Source organism: Petaurus breviceps, unplaced genomic scaffold (genome assembly GCF_028583685.1).
Source record: "Petaurus breviceps papuanus isolate PSGF00001 unplaced genomic scaffold, PetGlider_PUasm1.0 176, whole genome shotgun sequence".
NCBI classification, from domain to species: Eukaryota; Metazoa; Chordata; class Mammalia; order Diprotodontia; family Petauridae; genus Petaurus; species Petaurus breviceps.
Genome location: NW_027185771.1, coordinates 14,900,696 through 14,926,144, shown reverse-complemented (window position 1 = coordinate 14,926,144; position 25,449 = coordinate 14,900,696). Strand labels below are relative to the sequence as shown.

The 25,449-nt window shown below is 41.6% G+C and overlaps 1 protein-coding gene across 1 annotated transcript in view; it reads left to right on the top strand.

The window, feature by feature from the left end:
• The first annotated feature begins 12,855 nt into the window (after positions 1 to 12,855).
• SLC7A6 (solute carrier family 7 member 6) overlaps positions 12,856 to 25,449 on the top strand; it is a 25,698-nt gene continuing 13,104 nt past the window's right edge. The window contains exons 1-2 of the mRNA XM_069085680.1: positions 12,856 to 12,978; positions 18,974 to 19,528. Of these exons, the coding sequence (XP_068941781.1) occupies positions 19,009 to 19,528 (520 nt within the window). The 5' untranslated portion in view covers positions 12,856 to 12,978; positions 18,974 to 19,008. The remainder of the gene's footprint in view (positions 12,979 to 18,973; positions 19,529 to 25,449) is intronic.

Below are 25,449 nucleotides of genomic sequence, written 5' to 3'. Positions count from 1 at the left end.
CTTACATTAATATGTCAGGGGACATTGTCTAAATCTATTATGTTTGATGCTCAATGAATAGCTAATGAAACCCATGCAACATCAAGTAATGATAATTGGTGGGATCCTTCATCTTGGTTTTCTTCAATGTTCCCCTGGCTTTGGGTGGGGGTGGGGTGGGGCATATATATACTACTTCAGTTAAATATTTTCTTCTTGCCCTAGGCCTCATAACCATCCTCTGGCTTTATATTAGCTGTTTGTAATGCGAATGTAAATTTTAAAGATCTTCCCTGCCCCTAGGCTAAAGTGCACCAGAAGCCTGGGGAGGGAGGCTTGTTTTTCAGTAGATACTTTTTGATTGGTCAGTGGGTCAATAAGGTTGTTACATTCTCTGAGCCAGGAGAAGGCTATATAAGCCCTGATGTGTAGCTTTGTTTTGGGACTCACTTTGAGAAGTGTTCTGTGATTTGATCTAAATTCTGGGAAGCCATTGTTGAGAGTCCCCCGGCTTTGAAAAACCCAGAATGTGGAAACCCAGATGTTGACTGGGTATGGATGTAATGGTTGGACAGTTTGGAAATCTGTCTACTTGATGTTTCTGTCTTGATAATTATGCCTGTATACTTTGAGGTTCAGGGTGCTGACCTTTTCTCCTGAACAAGGTAAATGATATATGTCTGACTGATTAAAGTAAGCTTGTTAACCCATTTTGAGTTGCTTTCCTTTAACAAAGCAGATCCAAGAACCTGTGGTAGCTGCAAACCCTGAGGATGCGCTTAGGGTGCTTGCTGCTACACTGTTGTATTATTTGTAGCACTGAGGCTTTCTCTAAGTTGGTTCCTAGTGATTAAGGATATTGATCAATTGTTTTACTAGGTTGTTTTCCAAAGAGATATTTTGCCCAGCCTTTCCACTTCTGTGATCCTCTCTTTGGCCTATAGAATGTTAAATGATTCCTTCCATAGTAGAGATGTTTAACCTTAGGCCTAATGGTTTTGAGTCATCATGACCGGCTCTCCCCTTAAGGAAGGCTGGAAGCTTATGCTATAGTAATGGTAAAATTTATGGGTGATCCACTGAGACACTGCCATTCCTCAAAGAATCCAAGGTGGGAACTGGGAAATTGAAAATTGATCATCATTTCTATTTTGTTCAGGCTTAATCAAGTTAGTGTATCTCTTATTCACCTTCCATGTGAATGAAAATTTCTTACTCATATTGTTTCTGTTGCCCCTTTCTATTCTTGTAATTTCATTCACTACTCATTTTTCAGAGAAACATGCTCAAGAGAAAGGTCAAGCTTGTTTTATGAAATACTGATGTCAAGTTGTTCCATAAAATTCAACTTGGTATTTTCCAAGGTTTCCATGATTCTTCCAATCATGTCCAATCAATAATGCCCATATTGTAACAGATCATGTTCATCAGTCATACCCTTTGTGATCTCATCAGAATCAGGTTGCCACAGATCTGACCTTTAGACTTGTGACTCTGATGGACCTCTGTGACTTTCTCCTTTTGATATACCTTTTTTATGATTATAAAATAACTGCCTGATTGTCAGAGGTATTATTAGTTACCAAGGCATCTTGGATCCCATTTATTGACAAATGCTAGCCTTGCTAATAGATCAATCATGTCCAGAACTCTACTGCCTCAGTTTACCATTATTTCAATCGTGACATATAGTATAAATTGTTCTATCGGTTCTTTTCACTTCACTATGAATCAGTTCATACAAATCTTCCCAGATTTCTCTGAAATCATCTCTTTCATAATTACAATACAGTAGCATTCCATACATTCATATACCATAATTTGTTTAGCCATTTCCTAAGTGATGGGCACCCCCTAATTTCCAGCCCTTTGCCACTACAAAAAAAAGAGTGGCTATAAATATTTTGGTACATATGGGTCCTTTTCCTCTTTGGGTTTTTTTTTGAGGGGGGGTTATATCTCTGTTAGAGGGATTGATTGGTATATCCATTTGTATAACTTTTGGGGTATGGTTCCAAATTTCTTTCCAAAATGGGCTCCACTCTCTACTCTCTGAGCTTTCTCTACTATGTCACCCTGGTCAGTCCTCAATCTGGAATTTTACTCTGGCCCTGGACTTTTCATACTGGAAGTATACTTCACCCCTTCAGTTCCTTCCTTTGATTGCCTGGTTTCTCCCCAAACCTCCATTTTAAGGAAAGCACACAGACAAGCCATATATCCTCATTCTTCTTGGGGTACCACTCTTGACTCTCTGGGCTTTCTCTAGCATGCTCCTGTATGGATACTTATGGATACTTTTCTTTCCCCTAACTATTCAGGACTCTTTAATGTGTTCTCTTTACCCTACTAGAATATAAGTTTCTTTAATTTGGAACTATGCCCAAAGGACAATCAAACTGTGAATACCCTTTGATCCAGCAATACCACTACTAGATCTGCATCTCAAAGAAATCATAAAAAAGAGAAAAGGACCCATATGTACAAAAATATTTATAGCAATTCTTTTTTGTGGTGGCAAAGAATTGGAAATTGAAGAAATGTCCTGGCTAAACAAGTTGTGGTATATGAATGTAATGGAATACTATTGTCCTTTAAGAAATGATGAGCAGGCTGATTTCAGAAAAACCTGGAAAGACTTACATGAACTCATGTTAACTGAAGTGAGCAGAACCAGGAGAACATTGTACCCAGTAACAGAAATATGGTGCAATGAACAACTATGACAGACCTAGCTCTTCTTAGCAATACAGTGATCCAAGACAATGCCAAGACATGATGGAAAATGCTATCCACATCCAGAGAAAGAACTATGGAGTCTGAATGCAGATCAAAGCATACTATTTTCATTTTTTTGTTTTTCATGGTTTTTCCTTTTGTTCTGTTCCTTCTTTCACAACATGACTAATGTGGAAATGTGTTTAACATGATTGCACATATATAACCTCTATCAGATTGCTTGCCATCCTCGTGAGGGTAGAGGAGAGAAATGAAGGGAGAAAAATTTGGAACTCAAAATCTTATAAAAATGAATATTGAAAACTATCTTTACATGTAAGTGGAAAAAAATCTGTTTATTTAAAAAAAAAAAGAATGTAAGCTCCTTGAGGGCAGACATTCTTTCTTTCTGTTCCTATTTGTATTGCCAGTACTTAACCCAGTGTTTGGCCAATAGTAAATGCTTAATTAATACTAGCTTACTTGCCTAGAATAGCTGGACTAAAGCCTTCTTTTGGAAGCAGCCACAAGGAAGGAGAAACCAGCTGGGGAGAGTCCCCATTCTGTTAGAGTGAATGAATGGGTGAAAGTCCCAGGGCCAAGTCAGGAACTGGAGGAGTTGCAGCAAGACAGTGGAGATAGAGGTTGGTGGGTTTCATACTCTCCCCTTTTGTTCCTAAATGAATCATGCAAAGAATAACCTAGGAACTCTGTTTCAATTCAATTCAGCGAATATTTGTGCAACATCTACTATGCACAAGACGCTGTGCTAGACACCAAGACAAAAAGGAAACTGTCCTGCAAATGGCAAATCAAGGTGTTTGCATTCTACAGAGGGGAATGCAACTTTTACACAGATAAGTAAATGGAAAGTAATTTGAAGGCAAAAATGGCGCTAACAAATGAGAGGATCAGGAACGAGTTTTGCTTTGAGGGAAGCTATGAATTCCAGGATGTAGAAGTGGGGAGGAGTTGAACCTTGTGGCACTCAATCTGACCATCTTCTCTAGCTATTGTCCAACTCACTTACTCTTCTTCTCGGCTAAAATCCTTGAAAAAGCCATCTGGAATCCGTGCCTCCCCTTCCTTTTCTCCTACTCTCTTCTAAACCCTCTGCCATCTGGATTCCAGCTTCATGCTTCAATGGAACGTCTCTCTCCAAAGTTACCAAAGATCTCTTAATGGCCAATTCTAGTGACCTTATCTCAGTCCTCATCCTTCTGGACCTCTTTGCAATCTTTGATACTGATGAGCACCCTTGACTTGTGTATTCCCTCTCTTCGTAACACTGCTCTCTCTTGGTTCCCCTTTCTTGCTGTCTGAACTGCTCCTCAACCTTTGATGAATCTTCAGTCAGGTCCATTTACTGTGGAGTGCTCAAGGCTTTGACCTGGACCCTCTTCCCTACCTCATCTATACTGTCTTGCTTGGTGATTTCATCAGCTCCCATGGGTTTAATGATCACATCTATGTTCACTCCTTCTCTCTCTTTCTCCACGTACATATATAGGTGTATGAGTATGTATGTGTATGCATAGATACATATTCATATATACACACATATGTGGGTATATATGTGTATATAGTATAAATATACATACCTGTATGTATATGTATTTATAAATATGCGTGTGTGTCTATAGTATAAACATATAGACACAGAAACACATGTCTTAATCTCATTCCCAAGCCCTAATCTTATATCACAAATTGCCTTTTGGACATTTCAAACTGATAACCCTATAGGCATCTCAAAAACAACATACTAAAAAAAAATAATTCATCATCTTTCCCTTCAAATTCCCTTTTCCCAACTTCCCCATTTACTGTTCAGGGTACCACCATCCTCCTGGTCACACAGGCTCGAAACATGGATCTCACATTCTTCTCCTTACCCTATACCTCTCATACTCTCTACCCCACCATTGCCACTTCCTGTTGATATTGTCTCTGCATCATCTTCATCTTCTCATTTGCACTCCGCCTACATAACTAATCTGTCGTCACAGTGTCTCTCCTCTATGCCATCATGCCTAAGCTGTTGCAATAGCCTCTGCTTGGTCTTCCTGCCCCAAGTCTCTCCCCACCCTAGCCTGTCCTCCACACCAATGTTAAAGTGCAGGTCTAACTGTCAGCACACTCCTCTTTCCCCCCAACCCAGCCTCTAGCAATTAAAACAACTCCTAGGTTTGGTTTGGTTTGGTTTTTATCCTAGGGATGTTAGGGAGCCAGCGAGAAATTTTGAGTAGAGAAGAGTGATATGGCCAGATCTGTGTTTTAGAGACATTAATTTGGCAGCTGTTTGGAGGATGGATTGGAAGTGGAATGGAAATGGATGGAAATGGAATTAAGGATTTTATCTAGGGAGCTATTGTATCTATTCCAGTAAAAGGCGATGAGGGCCTGAGTGAAGATGGTAGCCGTGTAAGTGGAAAGGAAGGGACAGAGAGAAGAGATATCGGGTGGGGGACATTAACAGCTGATGGGATCTGGGGAGAGAGAAGAATTAAAGATAATTACAGAACTGTAATCTTGATTGAGTGGAAGGATGATGGTGTCTTCGATAATTAATTAATCAATCAACAAATATTAAGCACCTTCTATGTGTTGGACGGTGTTAGATTTTGGGGATATAAATATAAAGAATGGAACAGTCCCTGCTTGCAGTGAACTATCATCATGATCGGGGAGACTATATGCATCTGTATACATGTTTGTATGTATAGATAGATATAGATGTGTATGTATATGTATATATACATATAAATGTGTGTGTGTGTACACACACAGATATGTATACATATATACACACTACACACACATATATATCAGAGAGAGAGTTGTTGTGGTGCAGTCGTTTCAGTCATGTCTGACTCTTTGTGACCCCATTCAGGGTTTTCTTGGCCAAGATACTGGAGTGGTTTGCCATTTCCTTCTCTGGCTCTTTTTACAGATGAGAACATTGAGGCAAATAGGGTTAAATGACTTGCCCAGGGTCATACAGCTAGTAAGTGTCTGAGGCAAGATTTGAATTCATGTCTTTCTGACTCTAGGCCCAGTGCTCTATTCACTGTGCCACTTAGCTGCATATACATATAAACACACACATATATTTACATGTATATGCATTTATAAGCTCACATATAACATAAATATAAAGTTAACTACAATATATATACAATATATACAAAGTAGTTGAATATAAGGTAGATTGAGGGCCACTAATAGTTGGGGAGAATCTTTAAGAAAGAGAGGGACTGTGTGAGGCAGAGGGAAGTGTGGAGAGCATTCTAGGTACTGAGGCCAGTGTAGAGGCCCAGAGACAGGAGAGAAGTGCTATGTGGGAAGAACAGAGAAGGTTAGTTTGGTTGGAACCCAGAGCACAAGGAGGAGAAAGTAATGTTGGATGAGGCTGGAAGGATAGATCTGGGCCAAGTTGTGCTGGGCTAAGCTAAACAGAGGAATTTGTCCTTGATCCTGGAGCCAATAGGAAGTCACCAGAACTAATTGACCATGGAAATGACATCATACCTGTGTTTAAGAAACATTCCTTTGGCAGCATCATATAGGTCTGAACTGGGAGACCAAGGCGGCTATCGTAATAATCTAGGCTACAGGTGATCAAGTCTGAACTAAGGTGGTGGCTATTTGAGTGGAGAGAAGGGGCTGTTGGATGGTAGAGATAGGAAGGTAGAAATGGCAAGGTCTGAAAACTAATTGGATATGTGGGGACAAGGAAAGACTAGAGGAATGGTGGCGCTTTTGACAAAAATATGGATGTTTGGAAGAAGATACGGTTAAGAGGAAAAGATGAGTTCAGTTTTGGATGAACTGAGTTTTAAGATATCTCTGGGACATCAGTGTAAAATGATTCACCAAACATTTATTAACCTGCTGGATGTGGGGAACACAAAGGCAAAAATGAAATCGCCCTTGTTTTTTTTTTTAAACTTGTGTTCTACTTAAGAGTCTGACATGTGTGCATAAAGGTAAGTACAAATTTGTACAAAGGAAATGACAAGTAATTTCCACTGTGTTAGGAGCACTAACACCTAGGGGAATAGGGATGTGGGTCAGGAAACACATATGAAGGATGTGGCCCTGTTCTGAGGGTTTAAGCTAATTAGAGATTTCAAGAGGGAAGAGAGAGTGTTCTGGGTAGAAGGCACTGCCTATGCAAAGTCTTGGAGGTTGGAGAGGCAATGACATGTGAGGGAATGGTAAGCAGACCAGTTTAGTTTAAACAGAAAATACATCAGGGACTGTAATGTAAACGCACTTATTTCTCACTTGGCTGTACTACTTTGAAATTTGACTTCTCCACTGTGACTCAGGAAGCTCATTTATCGGAGAAACCTCATCATCTTGTAAAATTCCATCAGCCTTGGGATTCTACCTCATTACTGTCCTTGGTCCCTCTGATTGGAGGTTGGAGCCATGATCTCCCAAATCTCCATTTAAGGATGGAGCTCAGCTCACACTCATTACCCAGGGGGCTGAAGTACTCTGAAATGTTTCTGACTTCCCTACCATGCTCCTGCCTCAGGCTTTTCAGTTCCCATGATTGTGTGTGTGTGTGTGTGGTCTTCCCCAATGAGACTGTAAATTCCTTGAGGGAAAGGGCTGTCTTTCTTTTTATTAAATGTATTGCTAGTACTTAGCACAAAGCCTGGCACATAGTAGGTAGGTGCTTCATAAATATTTATTGGCTAAGTTGAAGCCAGATTTTGAAAGTTATTAAGTGTGTTCTGGTAAATGTTTAACAACTGTGGGTTCTCCTTTTAAAACAATGTATGCAGGGCACACTTTAAAGTATACTCTGCATTAGTTAGCATTTTTTTCAATCTAGATAAATCAACAACATTGAGTCCTGATTTGTAGTGTTCCTGAGGTATAAAGACTCTTGCAAATTTAACAATCTGTTCTTGAAAGCAGGTAGGAACTGGTTCTAGCACACTGTGAATGTTTACTCAATCAATCAACCAACATTTATTAAACACTATATGGGGCAGCTAGGTGGTGCAGTGAATAGAGCACCAACCCCCAGAGTCAGGAGGTCCTGAGTTCAAATCCGACCTCAGACACTTAACACAAAATCTAGCCGTGTGACCTTGGGCAAGTCACTTAACCCCAATTACCTTCCAAAAAGCCAAAAAAAAAAAACAACCCAAAACCACTATGTGCCAGGCACTGTGCTAAGAACTGGGGTTACAAGAAAGAGGGAGGCACCTAAGTTTTTTGAACTGCACAATCGCCCAATCAGACCTGTGCTTTAGGAATATACATTTGACAGCTATGTGGAGGATGGACTGAAGAGGAAAGAGACCAATTATGTGCTGCGGCTATGGTCCGAGCAGCTTGAACTAAGGCGCTGGCTGTGTGAGTGCAAAGAATGAGTTCGGTGTCACGCAGGGAGGTCAAGACTTGGCAATGGACTAGATATGGGGGGTGATGGGACTGAAGATGGGAGGAAAACTCAGGTTGAGAACCTGGGTGGCTGTTAGGAAGTCAGTGTAATAGGCAGAAAAAGGGAAGCTAAGAAGAGGGTTTGTTTTGTTTTAAGCTAAAGAATTCTTTTTTGGGCATGTTGAGTTGGAGATAAATCTAGGTGGAGCTGTCTAGCGGGTAAAATTGATGAGTGACCAGTACTCATAAGAGAGATGAATGCTAGATAGGTACATCTGGGAGTCTGTATCCAAATGGCAGCCCAGCCTAGGGCATAAAGAGGTACTCTCAGAGTCAGGAAGACCTGGACCCAAGTCTTGCTTCTGACACATGCTAGTTGCTTGACCATGGACAACTCATTTAATAGAGTCCTACTCCAGGCAATGGTCTAAGACCTTTCCTGATCTTCATTAGATTAGGGAGTTTTCTTGCTGGGTGTTCTTTATGTGATGTAATCAGAGGTCAGATTTCCCTTCTATCCTATCATCCTATAGAGATGAGCATTAATCCTTTCTATGGGTACTGATGAGATTCACTTAGAAAATACAGAAAGACAATAGAAGAGACCCCAGGACTGAGGTCTGGGATAATATACATAGTGGATCTGCTTGTTGGTGATGATTCCCCTAAGGAGACTCAGAAATAGACAGGTAGATGGACCACTTAGCAGAAAGCAGTGTCCTGAAAATCCAGGTAGGAGGGAATAGCCCGGAGGTAGGGGCTGGTCTGTATTGTCCAACCCTGTAGAGAGGTCAAGAAAGAAGGGATTGGAGTCCAGAGATGCCATGAAGGTAGAAATGACAAGATCTGGGAACTTATTGGATTGGCTATGTGAGAAATGCTAGTAGTTTGGTTTCCACAGATTCTATAGCAACAGTGGATGCTGTATAGGATGTGAAGGAAGGTGTAGGAAGGGGAGGAAGGGCAGAGTGACCCTATATAATCATATAGCTGGAAGAAATCTGTTAAGTTTACCCTTGGAAGGGGCCTGAGCTAAGCTGGCTTAGACCCGTGGGAGTCAAGGGATGGTCACCAACTTTTCATTAACACCAGCTTAACTAGCCTTATACATAGAAACCCTTAACAGAATTAGATGGAGCCTCATTATCTGATCATGGGATGCATGAAGGTCATTTTGGGTGGAGGGAACACACTAAGGAGTGTAGTGGGCAGGTAAGAAAGGTTGTAACCCAGAAGACTAATCCCAGTTCTGGAGAGGAACAAGGCAGGAAATTCGAATGGAGGCAGCATAAAAGGGCTTGCATTTGTCTGATTCTCTATAGTCTTTTGATGAGGCTACCCAATTATTTAGGAAAGAATAAATGTAAAACAAAGGTAATGAGAACCTTTCTGGCTTTCCAACAAGTATTGTTTATTCCTAGATTGAGCATATTTATAACAGATATATGCAGAAGAGGGGACACTGGAAAGATGGTAGTACTTTAGCAATTAGCGATTTCACAATTAGAGATTGTTGATAACCTTGGAAAGGGCAGTTGAAAGGTGTGTGAAAACCTGATTGCAAAAAATTGAAGAATGAGCGGGAGGTGAGGGAGTGGAGAAGTGAAGGGTTTTTTCTAAGGATTTTTTTTTTGTTTTTTGGAGGGGGGAAGGCAGAGCAATTGGGGTGACTTGCCCAAGGTCACAGGGCTGGTAAGTGTTAAGTGTCTGAGGCTGGATTTGAACTCAGGTCCTCCTGACTCTGGGGGTTGGTGCTCTGTTCACTGCACCACCTAGCTGCCCCATATAGTGTTTAATAAATGTTGGTTGATTGATTGAGTAAACATTCACAGTGTGCTAGAACCAGTTCCTACCTGCTTTCAAGAACAGATTGTTAAATTTGCAAGCCCCTTTACTTTTTTTTTTTATTTCTTTTTTATTTTTTTTTTAGCAATCGGGGTTAAGTAACTTGCTCAAGGTTACACGGCCAGGAGTCGGTGCTCTTACTCGCTGAGCCACCTGGCCGCCCCTAAGCAATTGGGGTTAAGTAACTTGCTCAAGGTTACACGGCCAGGTGTTTCTGGGTGGGTGCTAAGTGTCTGAGCCCGGGATTCGATCTCCAGGTCAGTCTGACACTGGAGCCGGTGCTCTTACTCGCTGTGCTACCTGGCCGCCCCTGCAAGCCCCTTTTCTAAGAATTTGATTGTGAATAGGAGAAATATAGGAAAATAACTTGAGGGAATGGCAGGGTCAAGTGAAATGTTTTTCTTTTTTTAAATGGGGCATGTTTGTTGGCATTGGGGATGGAGGGGATGAGGTCAAGGGCACAAGTAGCGGGCTGGCACCGACAAGAGGAAGCACCACCTCTTCCTCTGAATTTGGAGAGGAGATGAGAATGGAGAATAATATTGAAGGGATGTGAAGTATAGAATTGGGGAGAAGGTAAGAACGTAGGGTAAGGAGGCTTGTCCTCATACATTCCCTAAAAAGCTCCCTGCCCTAAGGCTGGTTTTACTCTTGAATCTAGATTTAGAATTCACTCTATCCACCCAAAGGGCAGCTAGGTTGGCGCAGTGTAGAGTACCATGCCTGAAGTCCGAAGCAATCATCTTCCTAGGGTCAAATCTGACCTCAGGTACTTACTAGCTGTGTGACCCTAGGCAGATCACCCATCCCTGTTCGTCTCAGTTTCCTCCTCCGTAAAAGGAGCTGGAGGCAAACCCCTCCAGTAGCCCTGGGTGTGGGGAGTGGAATTCTTCTGCCGCTATAGACTTTAACCTCCTTCTGGTGTCACTAGTGATTAGTATACCGATATCATTCAATCCACTCTAACCATTCAATCCGCTCCTCTGTAACACTGATAACAAATTTGCATCAATTAGCTTTTACAAAGGGATGCTTAATGCAAGGATGTACTGAGAACCAAAGTACAGACACCTCTGAAACTTCCAAAACACATCCAGGGATGTTCTAGATTCAGTTTGAAGGGATCTCTTGAAAGTGTATTGTTAAGTTTTCAAGGTGAGCATGTCTATACACATCAGGGCTTGATTTTGTTGACTGTCTATACTTAATAATGTGGTGGGTAAAGTGTTAATCATGTAGATTAAGCTGAAGAGTGCGTCCTGTGTACCTCTTCCCCTCCCTCTAAGCTGGTTATTAAATATTCACCAGCACACTGCTGACCAGTGCAGCCCCCCTTCTTTGTACAACGCTCAGGAGTTCACTTCTAGGGTGGCAAAGTTGGAGCTTCTGGGTTGACCCACTACTAGGCTGGGTCAAGCTGGTTGGTTCATTCCGGGATTTCCCCTTGGACGGTTTTTTTGACCTTTGAATCTCACAAGGTCAAATTCTGTTTGTTCCTTCTCTAAAGCTTCTTCACCTAAGGGCAAGAAAGAAGAGAGTGCACGGATCAGCAAAACAACAGAGTCATGCATTCAAAGCCAAATGCCCCAGGTGCTGCCTTTCTCTCTTCCCCCTTGGAAGCTTTCTAAAGCTTTTGCCTTATCCCTTACTGGGGAAGAGAGAGTTTAAGCACAAAGGCCCAGATCATATTCACAAACCGATTAAAAAGCTTTTCTCCACTACACTGGACAAGAAACTATCATAGAATACCTTCACAGCACCTGAATGGGGTCGGGTGGGGTATCGGACAGGGATCTCCCCCACACATCCTCAAGAATTGCCAGAAGCAGATTGACCCCCCACGCCTACCCCCTAGCCTTAGGGGGATGGCTGCAGGCAGAGACCCCCGGTGTGTGCTCGGGGGACTGAACTTCAAGGACTACTCCGGTCCTCACACTCTGAATCTCTCTGAAGAGGTTGGATGGGATGACGTGGAAGGCTCCTTCCAGTCCTTAGCATCCTACGGTCCCCCAGTCTCTAGCCCAGGGGAGTCGGGGGCTGCAGGCGAGCCCAGGGACCAGGCAGAGAACACAGCATTGCAGAGAACAGCCCCTGTGTCAGCGTTTGAATCCGAACTGGGCCACCCAGAACCTGTGTGACCTTGGTCCAGTGACTTCTCTCTCGGCCTCGGCTTCAGCAAGCACAAGTCGAAGGGGCCAGCTCTACCTCTAAACCCTACGATTGCGAGGAGGGCCAGGCTGTTGTGCACTGGGTACATTATGTCCCTCTTCCCGGTGAGCATGCACTTCCCCCCGCCCCTCATTGCGGCTAAAGCTGACGGGGAATGGAGGCACGTGGAAGGTGGCGACCTCGAGGATCTTTGGAGGGGCGCTGGGGCCGGGGAGGCTACTACGCGGGTGCTGGCGATTCCAGGAGCTACCGGGTCTGGTGGAGATCAGCCACAGGGGAAGGCTCCTTGCACTGCTGGAAGGACCAGGAGGTATTTTCACCCCACCGCAAGAAGCACGTGGGGCTTTCACTGATTAGGCTTTATAAGTGCCGAGGGGCTGGGGAGCCCCCAGGCGCGCCCGAGCCCCGGGTGAAGGAAACACTCGGCAGTCTCCCTTAGCGAGACGTCCGCGGAGGAATCCGGTTTCCCCGCTCAGCCCAGGTTAGGACTCCGAGAGCGGCGGCGCAGTGCGCTCAGGCGGGAGGGCGGGGGGGGGGGGGGGGGCGACGCCCCCCCCCGCCCCCCCCCCCACGGCCCCCCCGCCCGCAGGATGCTCAGGGAGCCGCCTTCGCCTCCGCCGGCGGGGGGGGGGGGGGGGGGGGGGGGGGCGACGACGCGCTCCTCCGCGCTCCGCCCCCGCTCCCCCTTCCACCGGCTCCGGGAGGTCACGTGGCTGCGCGGCGCGCGGCCGGGGGCGGGGGTGGGGTGGGGGCTGGTGTGTAAGAGAGGAAGAAGGAGGGGCCGCGGCGGCGTGAGGAAGGGAGGCGGAGGAGGCGGCGGCGGCACCTTGAGCATCCTGCGGCCGGCTGGGCCATGAGGAGGTAACGGGCAGGGGCTGAGGAAGCAGCGGGGACGGCGAGGGGTGCCGGAGGAGACAGAGAGCCGGGGCCCGGGCCGGGGCGCCCGGGAGAGGCGAGGGAGGTCGGGGGACTGAGGACCGGGGGGGGGGTCTGCCTAGGACGCATTTGTTGCTCTCTGGGATCTGCCCTGAGACGGGCGGTTGAGGGTTCGGATTTAGGTGTGTCCCACGCAGCAGGGGCAGGGAGTGAGTGGGGCAGCCAGAGATGGGGCTCACCCCGAGTCAGGACCCCAGAGATGTTCTCTGGGACAAAGGGATACCATGTTACACAGTTGCAGCTGGGCAGGGTGGCTTTGCCCCGAAGAGCAAAATTTGGAGGCTGTTGGCAGTGTGGGAACCCTTCCTCAGTGGAGAAGCCACACGGCCTGGGAAGCTGCCGGCCTGCGAGCTGGGGGAGCTTTTGCCCTCCCTTCTTCCCTCCCTTGGGAGTTGTGTCTTTCCCCATAGAGTAGTGCCCCCACCCCCCTTGCTTGGTGCAAGACTGCCTGGTTTGGGCTCGCTACTGTGTATCCCAATCACAATTTGCTGTTTTTTTTTTTTTTTTCCCCCAGGGAATGAGCACAGTGTGTTTTAAAAGACAGAGGGGGAAAGATTTGTTAGGGTAGAAGGGTCGTTAGAGATTATCTAGTCTCCTTCCCCCCACAATGTTATGGTAGAGGAAACTAAGGCCCAGAGAAAGGCAGTAGCTAGCTTTAGGGTTTGTAAGTAGCAGATCGCTACCTATGAAGCTGCTACTTACGAATGGACTTCTCACTACGTAGTGTTGGCTGTTGAATTCCTTCCACTTACCCCCTCAGTGGCATTGTGGTATTGGGAGTGGAGGTGCTAGCTGGAGAAAGGTGCCCAGAGCTTAGGGCAGCCTTGGTCAAAGCAGCAGCCCACCGGGGTACTGAATCTGTTATTTGGGAAATTGTTCCTGCTGTGCCTTTGGGAAGGAAAAAAAGTTAGTTTTTTAGAATTGAAGCCTGGACTACTGGAACTATGAATATTGTAATAATAGTAGCAATACTCAGCGTTCATTAAACAATTTTCGAGGTGCTTTATATCTGTTATTTCATCTGATATTTACAGGTTTTTTATTCTAGAGAGGTCTTTGTATATTCATATTTATGATTCTTTTCCAAAAAGTTTTCACACACATCTCATTTTCCCATAAATGTAATGAACTCAAATTAGTTCTTTTTTTGTTTCCTCAGTTCTTTTCCTCCTAGAGTCTTGTGGAACAGACCTCTATCTTTTTTGTTCCTTATGGTGTTTCCAATTACACTTTCTTAATTTTTATGCTGTATACAATATTTGTGTAGATTTAATTATAAACTGATCAAGAGGCATCTGAAGAAAGGGTTGGCCTTGGAGTCTGGAAAACCTAAATTTAAGTCCTGTATGTGAAACAAACTGGATGTTGGACTCTGGGCAAATCACTTAAGCTCTTAGTACTCTCTCCAGGTAACCTTTTAAGGCTATAAGTTAGAGAAGAGTTGAACTTCTGTATTTTTAAAGGGAGTTTCCTCACTAAGAATTCCAAGTACCAATGAAATCACAGGTCTAGTTAAAACTATATTAAACCCTTTCTTTAACAAACCATATATGTCTTTTTCCTGTCATTGGGAGAATAATTTTTCTATTGTCTGTATGAATTAAATGCTGAAGATAATCACTTAGGCTCAGTGGAGCACCTACTTTAGGTGTGGGGACCCTAGTGAATTTCAGTCAAATTCAGCATTTTTTTTGGTTATCTTTATTTTTAACTTTTACTTACATCTTTTGTTTTTATATCACCTTCACATTCAAATATTTTTCTCCTTCCCACTTAGATGATCATTTCCTATAGCAAAGAACCAAAAAAATGAGGGAAGAAAAAAGCAGTTTAGTAAAGCTAACAGGTAGAACTCAGTCTGATGATAATATGCAATTCAATGTACATTTAAAAATTTATCACTATTTTTGTTTTTACAGTTAACTGAATTTTCCTCTGTATTATTTCCCTCTCATTCCCAGAGCACCACTGCATTTTTGTATGAGTTTATTTTTTTTAACTAAAATTTCTCCCATCTACCTCCTTCTTTCCCATAGAGATAAAAGGTGGAAAATTGTGACAATATTCATAGTCAAATTAATTCCTGTAATGACCATGCTAAAAAATTTTATGTCATTTTGTACACCAAGTCTGTCACCTCTCTGTTGCAAAGTAGGTAGCTTTGTTATAAACCTTCTGGAATCGTAATTGGTTATTACATTGACCAGAGGTCTTAACTTTGAATTTCAGAGTTTTTTTTAATCTTTGTAATTGTATAACTTATAGTTCTGCTCACAGTGATAATAACTTTGTTCAAGACTTCCCAGGTTTTCTGAAACTATCCCTTTCATCTTTTCTTACAGCACAATTACTCCATTTTATTCATATACCGTAACTTGTTTATCCATTACCCAATTGATGGGTACCTACTTAGTTTCTAGTTCTTTGCAACTATAGAAAGAGCTAGAACCACCCCTTACATTAAAAAACTAAAAAAAGGAAAAAAAAACCCAGTTTAGTAAAAACAAACTAATACATTAAAAAGTCTGACATTGTGCAGTTTAACATAAAGTACCTACTCTGTGTTTGGCCATTGGTCAATGCTTTTTCTATATAACTAACTCTATGTTAGTGTTGCAGCTATTTGGCCCAGGAGTATTAGGAATACTTGAGTGATTCAAATGGTTGACTAAAATTGGGGCTAAAGTATATGTCAGAAGGATGATGGAATGCCTTCAGATGGGGAAGTAATTGAATAGGAAATAATTGATTCATAGTTTCCTAGTTAATTTTTTTTAGTTTATTTGTTTGTTTTTACTGTTTTCTCTTCCTTAGTCCAGAAAACACCAGGCAGTACTTACTTCCCCTTTCTCATTTACCCCTCCCTTTGACTTCCTTACCTTCGGACTGCAGTTTAATGACTGAGGCCCTAGTCTGGTTTACCCCTCCCCCTGCAAAGTCAAACCATTACTTGGGTGGTTGCCTGTTTTCTTTTCTTGACTTAACCTGTTCAGAAGCCATTTAACTGACTTCTTCTGAGACTTCTGCCCTCCTCCCCCCTTTCCAATAGGTGTGGCATTGTGATTGGATTATTATTGCTGCCCCAAAGTACACTTCAGTCATATCACCATGATTATCCCTGGAGGATACATCCCTAAGCTGTCCAAATTGTGTTTACCTCTCCATAGGGCTGGGTGGTTGTCTGAAAAAAAAAACAAACAAACTACAGTTTCTAAGTAAGCAAGCAGCAGATTAGGTTAGATTGTGGCAGAACCACTTAGGTGAGCTTTTTCCCCCTGTACTTCTTAGGCAAGAAATTCAAGTTTGATTGTAGATAGAATTTAGCAGTAACTGAACCTTCTCTGCTCCAGCCCTCCACCACTACCCCAGCACCCACACTCATACAGATTTCACATTAGAGGATATTAGTAGTCATTCTTTGTATTCTCATTTCCTTCTGAGGCTTCTTTGAAGCAGTAGTCTTCTCACCCTCCCATTTCAGAGACTTTTTTAGAATTTGGAGTAAATTGGCTCTTGTTAGTGAAGGTAATTATATCATAAGGAAATTTCTGGTTGAAATTCCCCCCATGAATGCAGATCTGTGACTTATCTGTAACTTATAAAGGGTTGCCTGGATAATTGAAAAGTTAAGTAACTTTTGCTCATGGACACACAGCTAGTATGTATTGTCAGAAGCTAGACCTGAACCAGGATCTTGCTGACTTCAAATTCCACATTCTATCAGCACTATGCCATGCTCCCTCAATTATAGCTAGTAATGATTTTTATCTCACTTGATATTCACAACAACCTGTTAAGTAGGTAATGCTAGAGACTTATTTTGAAGAAGATACATTAATGATTAGACACTTTGTCAGTATTTGTTTACCTATTTTTCCTCCATTAGGTGGCTGTTATTCCTTTACTCTTAGTCTTAATTGCCTGGAAAAGGTCTGTGATTTGTGTGGAGTCTTGTATTATTGGTATATATTGTTAGTAAAGTGCTGATTTTGCTTTCTGCCCAGTGTTTGGGAAGACTTGTGTTGGAAGAGTTGATGAATAAAAGTGTCTCTTATAACTGACTTATGTTATTGAGCCTTTAAAGTTATGTTTCTTTCTAAGATCATAGGTTCAGGTGAAAAGTCCTTTTTTTCACTATACTCCCTTATCACATCTCCATGTCTTCTTCACCTTTGTCAGAGTTAATCCCAAGGTGGAAGGATGTAGACAGTGAATGATGTGTGTATTGGCACGTGGTCTGATTTGGTGAGCTGCATTGTGGTAACCATTTCAGGCTCAGTGGCATGCGGGCATGGAGTAGAGATGGTAATGTTTGGCTTGAAATTAGAAGACTGGTTTGAATCTCACTGCTGCTTTTTTCTACCCTTGTGACCTTGAGCAAACAGGCCACAATCTCTGTGTTTTAGTTTCCTCATCTTTAAAATGAGTTGTTGGACTAGATGATTTCTGAGGTTCTTTCTGGCTGGACTTATTCCATATGACTTGGTTGGCTTTGACTCCTGCATTGGTCTGATTGAGCCATTTGCTTCTGAGAAAGATTGGTTAGGACACCTTTCACTGGGTATTTCTGCAAGTAAGAAGTACAGAGGTTAATTATTTTGGACAAGGAAAGGGTATTAGGTGCCCGAATACCTTCTTTGCTTTTCTTTTGTTTTCTTTACTAATGAATAAATAAAAGAGATCATTCTGTGTATGCCATTGTGTGTGACTAACTTTTTTTGCCTGCCACACCTGGGTAAAGAGGAAATGCTGAGGCTCTTTTCTAATACTTTTTTTTAAGACTATATAAGCATCATTCTTTTTACTTGGCACCAGTATTAAGATCCAGGGTAAGGTCTTATATATATAGTAGTGATTGTTATACACTCCAGGGAACCTGGTGTTAAGAAGGTAAAGGAACGATTAGACCAGAGCTGTCAGCTTTTTTTGCTTCTTTGTTGAGTTGGGCGTGAGGGAAGTGATGATCATGACAATTTTGACACAACTGTCTATTGTTTCCTTCATTTAGATTGTTAGCTCCCTAAACGCAGGGTTCCTGTCATTTCTTGCCTTTGCATCCCTCATAAGATATGGCAGATGGGGCACATTGGCATCATTTATAAGTATTTTTGACTGACTATAAAGCATATTCTTTGTACAAAGAGGGACACAGGCATATACACACGTGCATCACACACACATATTTGCCATCATTTGTGCACAGATAGCTTGGATTGAGAAGCAGAGGATGAAATGGTGCTATCACAAAACTGAGCAAGTAAGTTCCCCTGGAGTGAGGTGGTGAATCCTGCTGACCCAAGTAGAATTGTTGCCTTTTTTTGGAGAATATGTTCCTGACACCTTTGGAGTTATCTTCAGCCCTAACTCTTAACTTGGGATTTGTGAACTTGGTGGTGTTTTTATAAAAAATATTTTGATAATAGAACTACAATGTAATTGTTTTCTTTTATAATCCTATGTATTTTATGCATTTAAAAAGTGTTCTCTGGAAAGGGTCCATAGCACCAGATTGCCAAAGGAGTCAGTGACACAAAATAGGTTAAGATACCCTGCTTTAGAATTGTCCTTGTCACTAGTGCCATACCTGAGCTCCAACCCAGGGTTCTCTATGTCTCATAACATCTTGAGTTCACATGAAACTTCTGTGCGGGTGTGTAGGTTTAATTTGTTCATCTCCCATGTCCTTGGTAGGGATTAGGGGAAGCTTGTTGCAAAGATTGGGGACTTAAAACCCAAAGAACTTTGTATCTTACATGTGTTCCCTCAAGTTAATACTGAGCATGGGTAGGATTAGAATCTGGGGGGAAAAGGTAGATTAGGGGAAGTAACTACCTCTGTAGCCTCTCTGTATTCCTCTTCAGTCAGACTTAGAAGAGCACCATTTACAGCAACAAACTCATTTACATTGGTTTGGTTTCAGGTCCTAATAGCTGAAGCTGTAAAGAATCTAACACCATGGAAGAAAGGCAAAATGTGAATCGCATACCCGAATACCGCCCCATCCACCAAGAGGGCCATCTTGGTGCTGGCGACAGCAACGTGTCATCTGAGGGGCCGCAAGAAACTCTTCAGCTGAAGAAGGAAATCTCTTTGTTAAATGGGGTTAGCCTTGTAATAGGCAATATGATTGGATCAGGGATCTTTGTCTCTCCAAAGGGGGTCCTGGTCCACAGTGCCTCCTATGGGCTATCTCTTGTGGTGTGGGCCATTGGGGGTATCTTCTCTGTGGTTGGTGCCCTCTGTTATGCAGAACTGGGAACCACCATCACAAAGTCTGGAGCCAGCTATGCTTATATTCTGGAAGCCTTTGGGGGCTTCATTGCTTTTATCCGTCTGTGGACCTCACTGCTAATCATTGAACCCACCAGTCAGGCCATCATTGCCATCACTTTTGCTAACTACATTATCCAGCCTGTGTTTCCCTCTTGCGAGCCACCATACATAGCTTCTCGTCTGCTTGCTGCTGCTTGTATATGTAAGTATGGGGGCAAAATTTGAATATAATGTGTGTGTAACAATAATTCCTTGTAATCATTTAATATTTTATACTTTAAAAAGTTTCCTATTTTTTTCATTTGATCTTTATACCCAATCCTATGATATAGGTAGACCTGTAGGCTATTGTGAACCCCTATGTATACGAGGTGTGTGTTTTAGGAAGGGGAAAGAAAGGTACAAGTATGTCCAAGAGGTATATACCTCTTGGTATATATATCTTAAGAAATTTTATGCTCCCCACTTCTTTCATACTTGACTCTCTGTGGAACTGTCTTTTGTGGTAGGATTTTGTTTTTGAGAATATTGATCACTACCCTTAGCATTCTTATTATCCCCAGTCAAGCTGGGACTTTTTGGATGGATTGGGGCCAGAGGAGCTCAGCATATCCATGATGAGATCATAGGATAATTGGAGCCTAATGAAAGTAATTGGAACTTAAGCCCTTGTCTCAAAACAAGGTTTGTTTTGTTTGCCAAACACTTGTATGGAGGGTTTATAGGATGACACCTTCTTATTTTGATGGCCAGTGGCCTTATCTGAATAGAAGCTTCCCCCCCTCTCCTTCCCAATCACTCACAGGTAAAATTTTCTCTTTAATATTTCAGTCTTTCTGACTATGTAAATAGGTCTTGTGTGAAATCTCTGTTGGGGAGGTTGCATTGTTCCCCTATCCCAGGACTTTCTTGTGGCCATATTGTTTATGCTGTGAGATTGGAAGGAGGTCAGAGGTCTCTGGAGTAAAATTACCAAGGGCCAGCCATAAGATTGTTGAGAGTCCATGGAGCCTTGAGGAATCAGTTGTTCCAATGGAGAAATGGCATTGATGCTCCTCATTATTGTTACTGATAGAAGTATTTGGTTATTATTAGTTCTTTTGTTATCTCTTTTCAAAAGGTTTAGCAGTATTTCTAGTTTGTTCATTGTTTAAAAATAAGCTAAAAGTTTTAGCAAAGAGGCAGTGTAGTGTAGTGGATAGAAAGCTGTGCTCAAAGCCAGCAAGTCCCACTGCTTATTGGTGATATGTCACTTCACCCTTCAGTCCTGTGGGCAACACTCTAAGACTGTAACGTGCAGAGAAGGTCCTGGTGGTAGGCATTGGTTGAGGGAATTTCCTTACCTAAGAGTTCTTTATACCAGTGGAATCAAAGGTCTATTCCCTGTCCTTAAATGGGAGAGAATAAATTTCAAGAACATTCCCTATAGCTTAGGCAGTTTGTAAATGACAGCAAAACTCCTTTGAATCCCATGAAGCACTAATAGGGGTCTGCCCTTGACTCTGTGAGGGTGGTTGTTTTTTTAATATGCCTTTGAGTTGAAGAGAAACTAGGCCCATTAGAAGTGTGACTAGGTCACTGTGACGTTTGGCATTGCTTAGCTGCTGTGTCCTTTTCCCCACATTACTTAGCCAACTGTGTTATTGCCTTTTGCCCCAGAAATTGTCTCTCAAGTGTATGATTGAATTAGAGGACAAAAGTGTCTGCTAGGGCTGAGACCAGGCAGTAAGACCTTACCTAGGACCAGAGATGGCCATAATTGGTTCAGCTCATTTCTTTCTTTTAAGAAAAATATTTTTTAATTCAAATTTTTGAATCATTAGAAAATCTTCCTTCCATTCTCCCCCCTGTTGAGATAGAAAGAAAAACACGTCTAGTCAAATAAATTTCCACATTGGCAATGTCAAAAAAAAATTCCATTTTGTGTGTACGTGTGAGCCTGCCTCTCTGTCAGGAGGCAACGTTTCATCTAATGATTCCTCTGGAATTGTGGTTGGTCATGATCTGAGTTCCTAAGTTTTTCAGCTTGTTTGTCTTTTGCATTGTTGTTGGTTATTGTCATTGTATAATAGGTCATTCTCTTGATTCTGCTTATTTCTCTTATTAGTTGATACAAGTCTTCTCAGGTTTCTCTGACACCATCCCCTACGTAATTTCTTGCAGCTCACTACTTACTATTCCATCACATTTATATACCAGAACATGTTTAGCCATTTCCCAATTGATGGGCACCTGCCCAGTTTCCAAATCTTTGCCCCTGCCAAAAGAAGCATAAATATTTTTTGTATATCCTTAGAGTTTTATTTACTTAATACCAATCCCTCCCTTGATCTATTCTTTTTTTCCCCTATTCTCCCTTCTCATCTTTCCCTCTTGTTTCCCTATTGAATGAAATGTATTTTTGTATGTGTGTATATTCTTTACTTCCTTGACCAGTTCAGAGGAGAGTGAAGTTTAAGTGTTGGCTACATCCTCACTCCTTTCTTCTTGTTTGTATAAACTTCTATTTGTACATCCTGATTAGGTGAGATAATTTTCTCTAACTTCCTCTCCTTTGCCCTCACCTATTTCTCTTTCTCTGCCTTTCCATTTTTCTTATAGAATCATCAAAATATAAAAGAACTACTCTCAGACCTTCTGTCTAATTAGACTCCTTCTCTGACCCCTGATGATGATAGGTTTCAGAGGGGACACATGCAGGAGTGTGCTGCTAAGAAAGTTCTGCGAAAGCATGTTACACTTTTAAGTCTTAGATGCATTATTATAATTTTTACCATAATTTTCTTAAGTTCAGAAATTCAATTTCTGAGGTATAAATAACACTGAAAATTTAACAGTTGATTCTCCTGAACCATTAAGAGCAGGATCTAGCACACACCTGGACACATATCTCATCATATGGGAATACAAATAAGACCTATTTAGCCCCATATCATTCATATTTACTTTTTTGTATTTCTTTTAACTCCTGTGTTTGTACTTCAAAGTTTGTATGTTGCTCTGGTTTTTTCACTTGAATTCTTTCTTTCTGACTGCTTGCAATATTTTTTTCTTTGACCTTGAATTTTCTGGATTTTGGCTGTGATGTTCCTGGGAGTTTTAATTCTGGGGTTTCTTTCGGGACCTAACCAAGGTATTTTTTCTGTTTCCATTTTTCCTTCTAGTTCTAAGAGATCTGGGTAGTTCTATGATTTCTTGAAATTTTGATGTGTGGGTTTTTTTCTTTTGTTCCTGGCTTTTTGGTAGTCCAGTGATTCTTAAATGATCTCTCCTCAGTCTGTGTTCCAGGTCAGTTGTTTCTGTTATGAGAGATAACTTACATTTTCTCTTATGTTTTCTGCCTTTTGATAAGTTCTTTTTGTGTCATAGAATCACTATCTTCTATTTGCTTCATCATAATTTTCAGGGAGTTTTTTTCATGGGCATGGTTTTTGGTACTTTTTGTGCCAAGTTGCTAATTCTCTTTTCAAATTCTTCTTCTATAGCTCTCATTTCTTTTCCAATTCTTTTATTTCTCATTTCACTTATAAAAGCATTTTAAAGTCTTTTAAAGAGGTCTTTATCTTTTCCAGTAATTATAGTTGAATATCTGTGTGTGCACACTAAGGCTTTGCTCATATATATTTTGGAATCATTCTCTTCTGGGTTTGTGTTTTATGTGTCCCTAGTAGTGTAACAGTTTTTTTTATTGTGGGATTCTTTTTTTTTTCATTCTTCTCGCTTTCCTAAATTCATTATTTATATCAGGCACATCTTTGGAGGGAAGGTCTGGGCAGGTTCGATTGCTGCTTTTCTTGGGGTTTAGAGTGCTTTGTTATCATCCCAGGCTCTCAGCTCAGTCTGGAGAAGTGCAAAATCTTTCATTGTTTCCAAAATGATCTGGTCCAGAGTACAGTCTAAGTGCTGCCTTTTTGGTCTGAGTTCCTCAAGTTTCTGGCCTGGGTTTGGGTCTGAGCAACATAGCTCTGGACTCCCCATTTGTAATTCCAACAAACTACTGCTGGATTTAGCCACTATCAGCCAGCTGAAAATCTTTGCTATTTCAGTGTGACAGAACTATAAATTTCCTTTTGATCTGAGATTCCTGACTTGGTTATTCCTCTGCAAACTTTAGACAAAGCTGGTAGCTGGAACTGACATCTTGCTTCAAGGGTGTGCTAAAGCTAGCTTGAACTAGTTTCAGTGATTTAGTTTTAAACTTTTCAGTGTGAGCATTTACACCTCAGAAATAGGCAAATGCTACAAATCAGGGCTTCATTTATTTTATTGATTGTCTAGATGTAAGGTGGTAAAGAAAATATTAATAATACAGCACACCTGTACCCTGCCCGACTCCTGGGGTCAGAGCCACACAGCTAACTGTTGCTTGGTTCTGAACTATATTCTAGGGTCTGTGGCCACTCCTCACTTGGGAATGCCATTCCTATGTACAGGTCCTTTCTTATATCCTGGATCTCTGACCAGGAACTGGCTAGTAGATTTAATTTTAAATTTTTTTAAATACCTGTAAAAAACATTTTTAAACATTCTTTTTAAAAATTTTGAAGTGCAAGTTTCTGCCCCGCTCCTTGAGAAGGCAGTTTGATGTAGTTTATACATGTGCAGTCATGCAAAATATTTCTATATTAGCCTCATTGCAAAAGAAAATACAAACCAAAAAGCCCTAAGAATAATCAAGTTAAAACTATGTTTCAGTCTATATTCAGATGCAAGGGGTGGATAACATTTTCCATCAAAAATCCTTTGGATTGTCTTGGATCATTGTATTGCAGATAATAGCTGAGGCATTCACAGCTGATCATCATACAATATTGCTATTACTGTGTACAATGTTTTCCTGGTTCTGCTCTTGTCATTTTCCATTGGTTTATGTAAGTCTTCCCAGGTTTTTCTGAAAGCCTCCTGCTCATCATTTCTTTTAACGCAATAGTTTTCCATCACAGTCATGTACTACAGCTTGTTTAGCCATTCTTTATTTCATGGGCATCACCTCAATTTCTAATTCTTTGCTACCACAAAAGTCCTCCAAATATTTTTGTACATGTAGGTCCTTTTTCTTTTCCCTTGATTTCTCGGGGTATAGACCTAGTAGTAGGTCTATTGCTGGGTCAAAAGGTATGAACAGTTTTATAGCCCTTTGGGTATAGTTGCATCAGTTGGAGATAATAAGATTATTGTGAGGAAAACGTTTTATAACCAAAATGCTGTAGAAATGTGAGCATCATTTACAGAAAAACTTGCTATTAGGTAACTTCCCAGGCTTAAGAAACTCTGATTTGTGACAGGGTAAGCTTGAATGTAAACTTGAGTGATATTAGTCAACAGCAACTGAATAGAGCTATGATGAGAGATAAGACCTCTTTAGATTGGCTTTGGGATAGGTAGGAAGATAGGATCTTCCCAGTTTTGTATACTCTTTCGAAGAGAGAACTGAACTCTTAGTGTAGATTAAAGCATACTTTTTTCTTTTTTTCTTGCTTTTTTTTGTAGTATGGTTAATATGGAAATATGTTTTGCATGACCTTACATGTATAATTGATCTCATATTGCTTGCCTTCTCAGTAATTAGAGGAGGGGCAGGAGGGAGGGAGAGAATTTGGAACTCAAAATATTAAAAATGTTAAATAAAAATTTTAAAATAGAAAAGAATGGCTCAAGGGATAGAGAAAATGGGAAATCTTCAAACAAAACAACCCCAAAGGGAGACAGTGTTCCTTCCTGTACTTTGTTCCTGTACTTCCTGTACTGTTCATTGGTGAGGAGGTAAGTTAATCCCATCTTACCAATGTGCCCCTGAAGCCAAGGCAGCAGGGATGACAAGGAATCCCTGGACAGGATTGAGGTCATGAAGGTATCCATCATACCTCATCATACAGGAAATACCGTGTTTCCCCGATAATAAGACACTGTCTTATTATTTTTTTTGGACAGAAAAACACCAGAGGGCTTAATTTTCAGGGGAGGGCTTATTTTAATGAACATTGACAGCAATTTTAATAAACAGGTAAATGTGAACAAAAAAACGTACCTTTATTCAATAAGCAAATCACTGGGGAAGAACAGGATGACGCGCTCACAGCTCTGATTGGATGCAGCTTGGAGAGCTGCGTGCGTTTCAGGGGG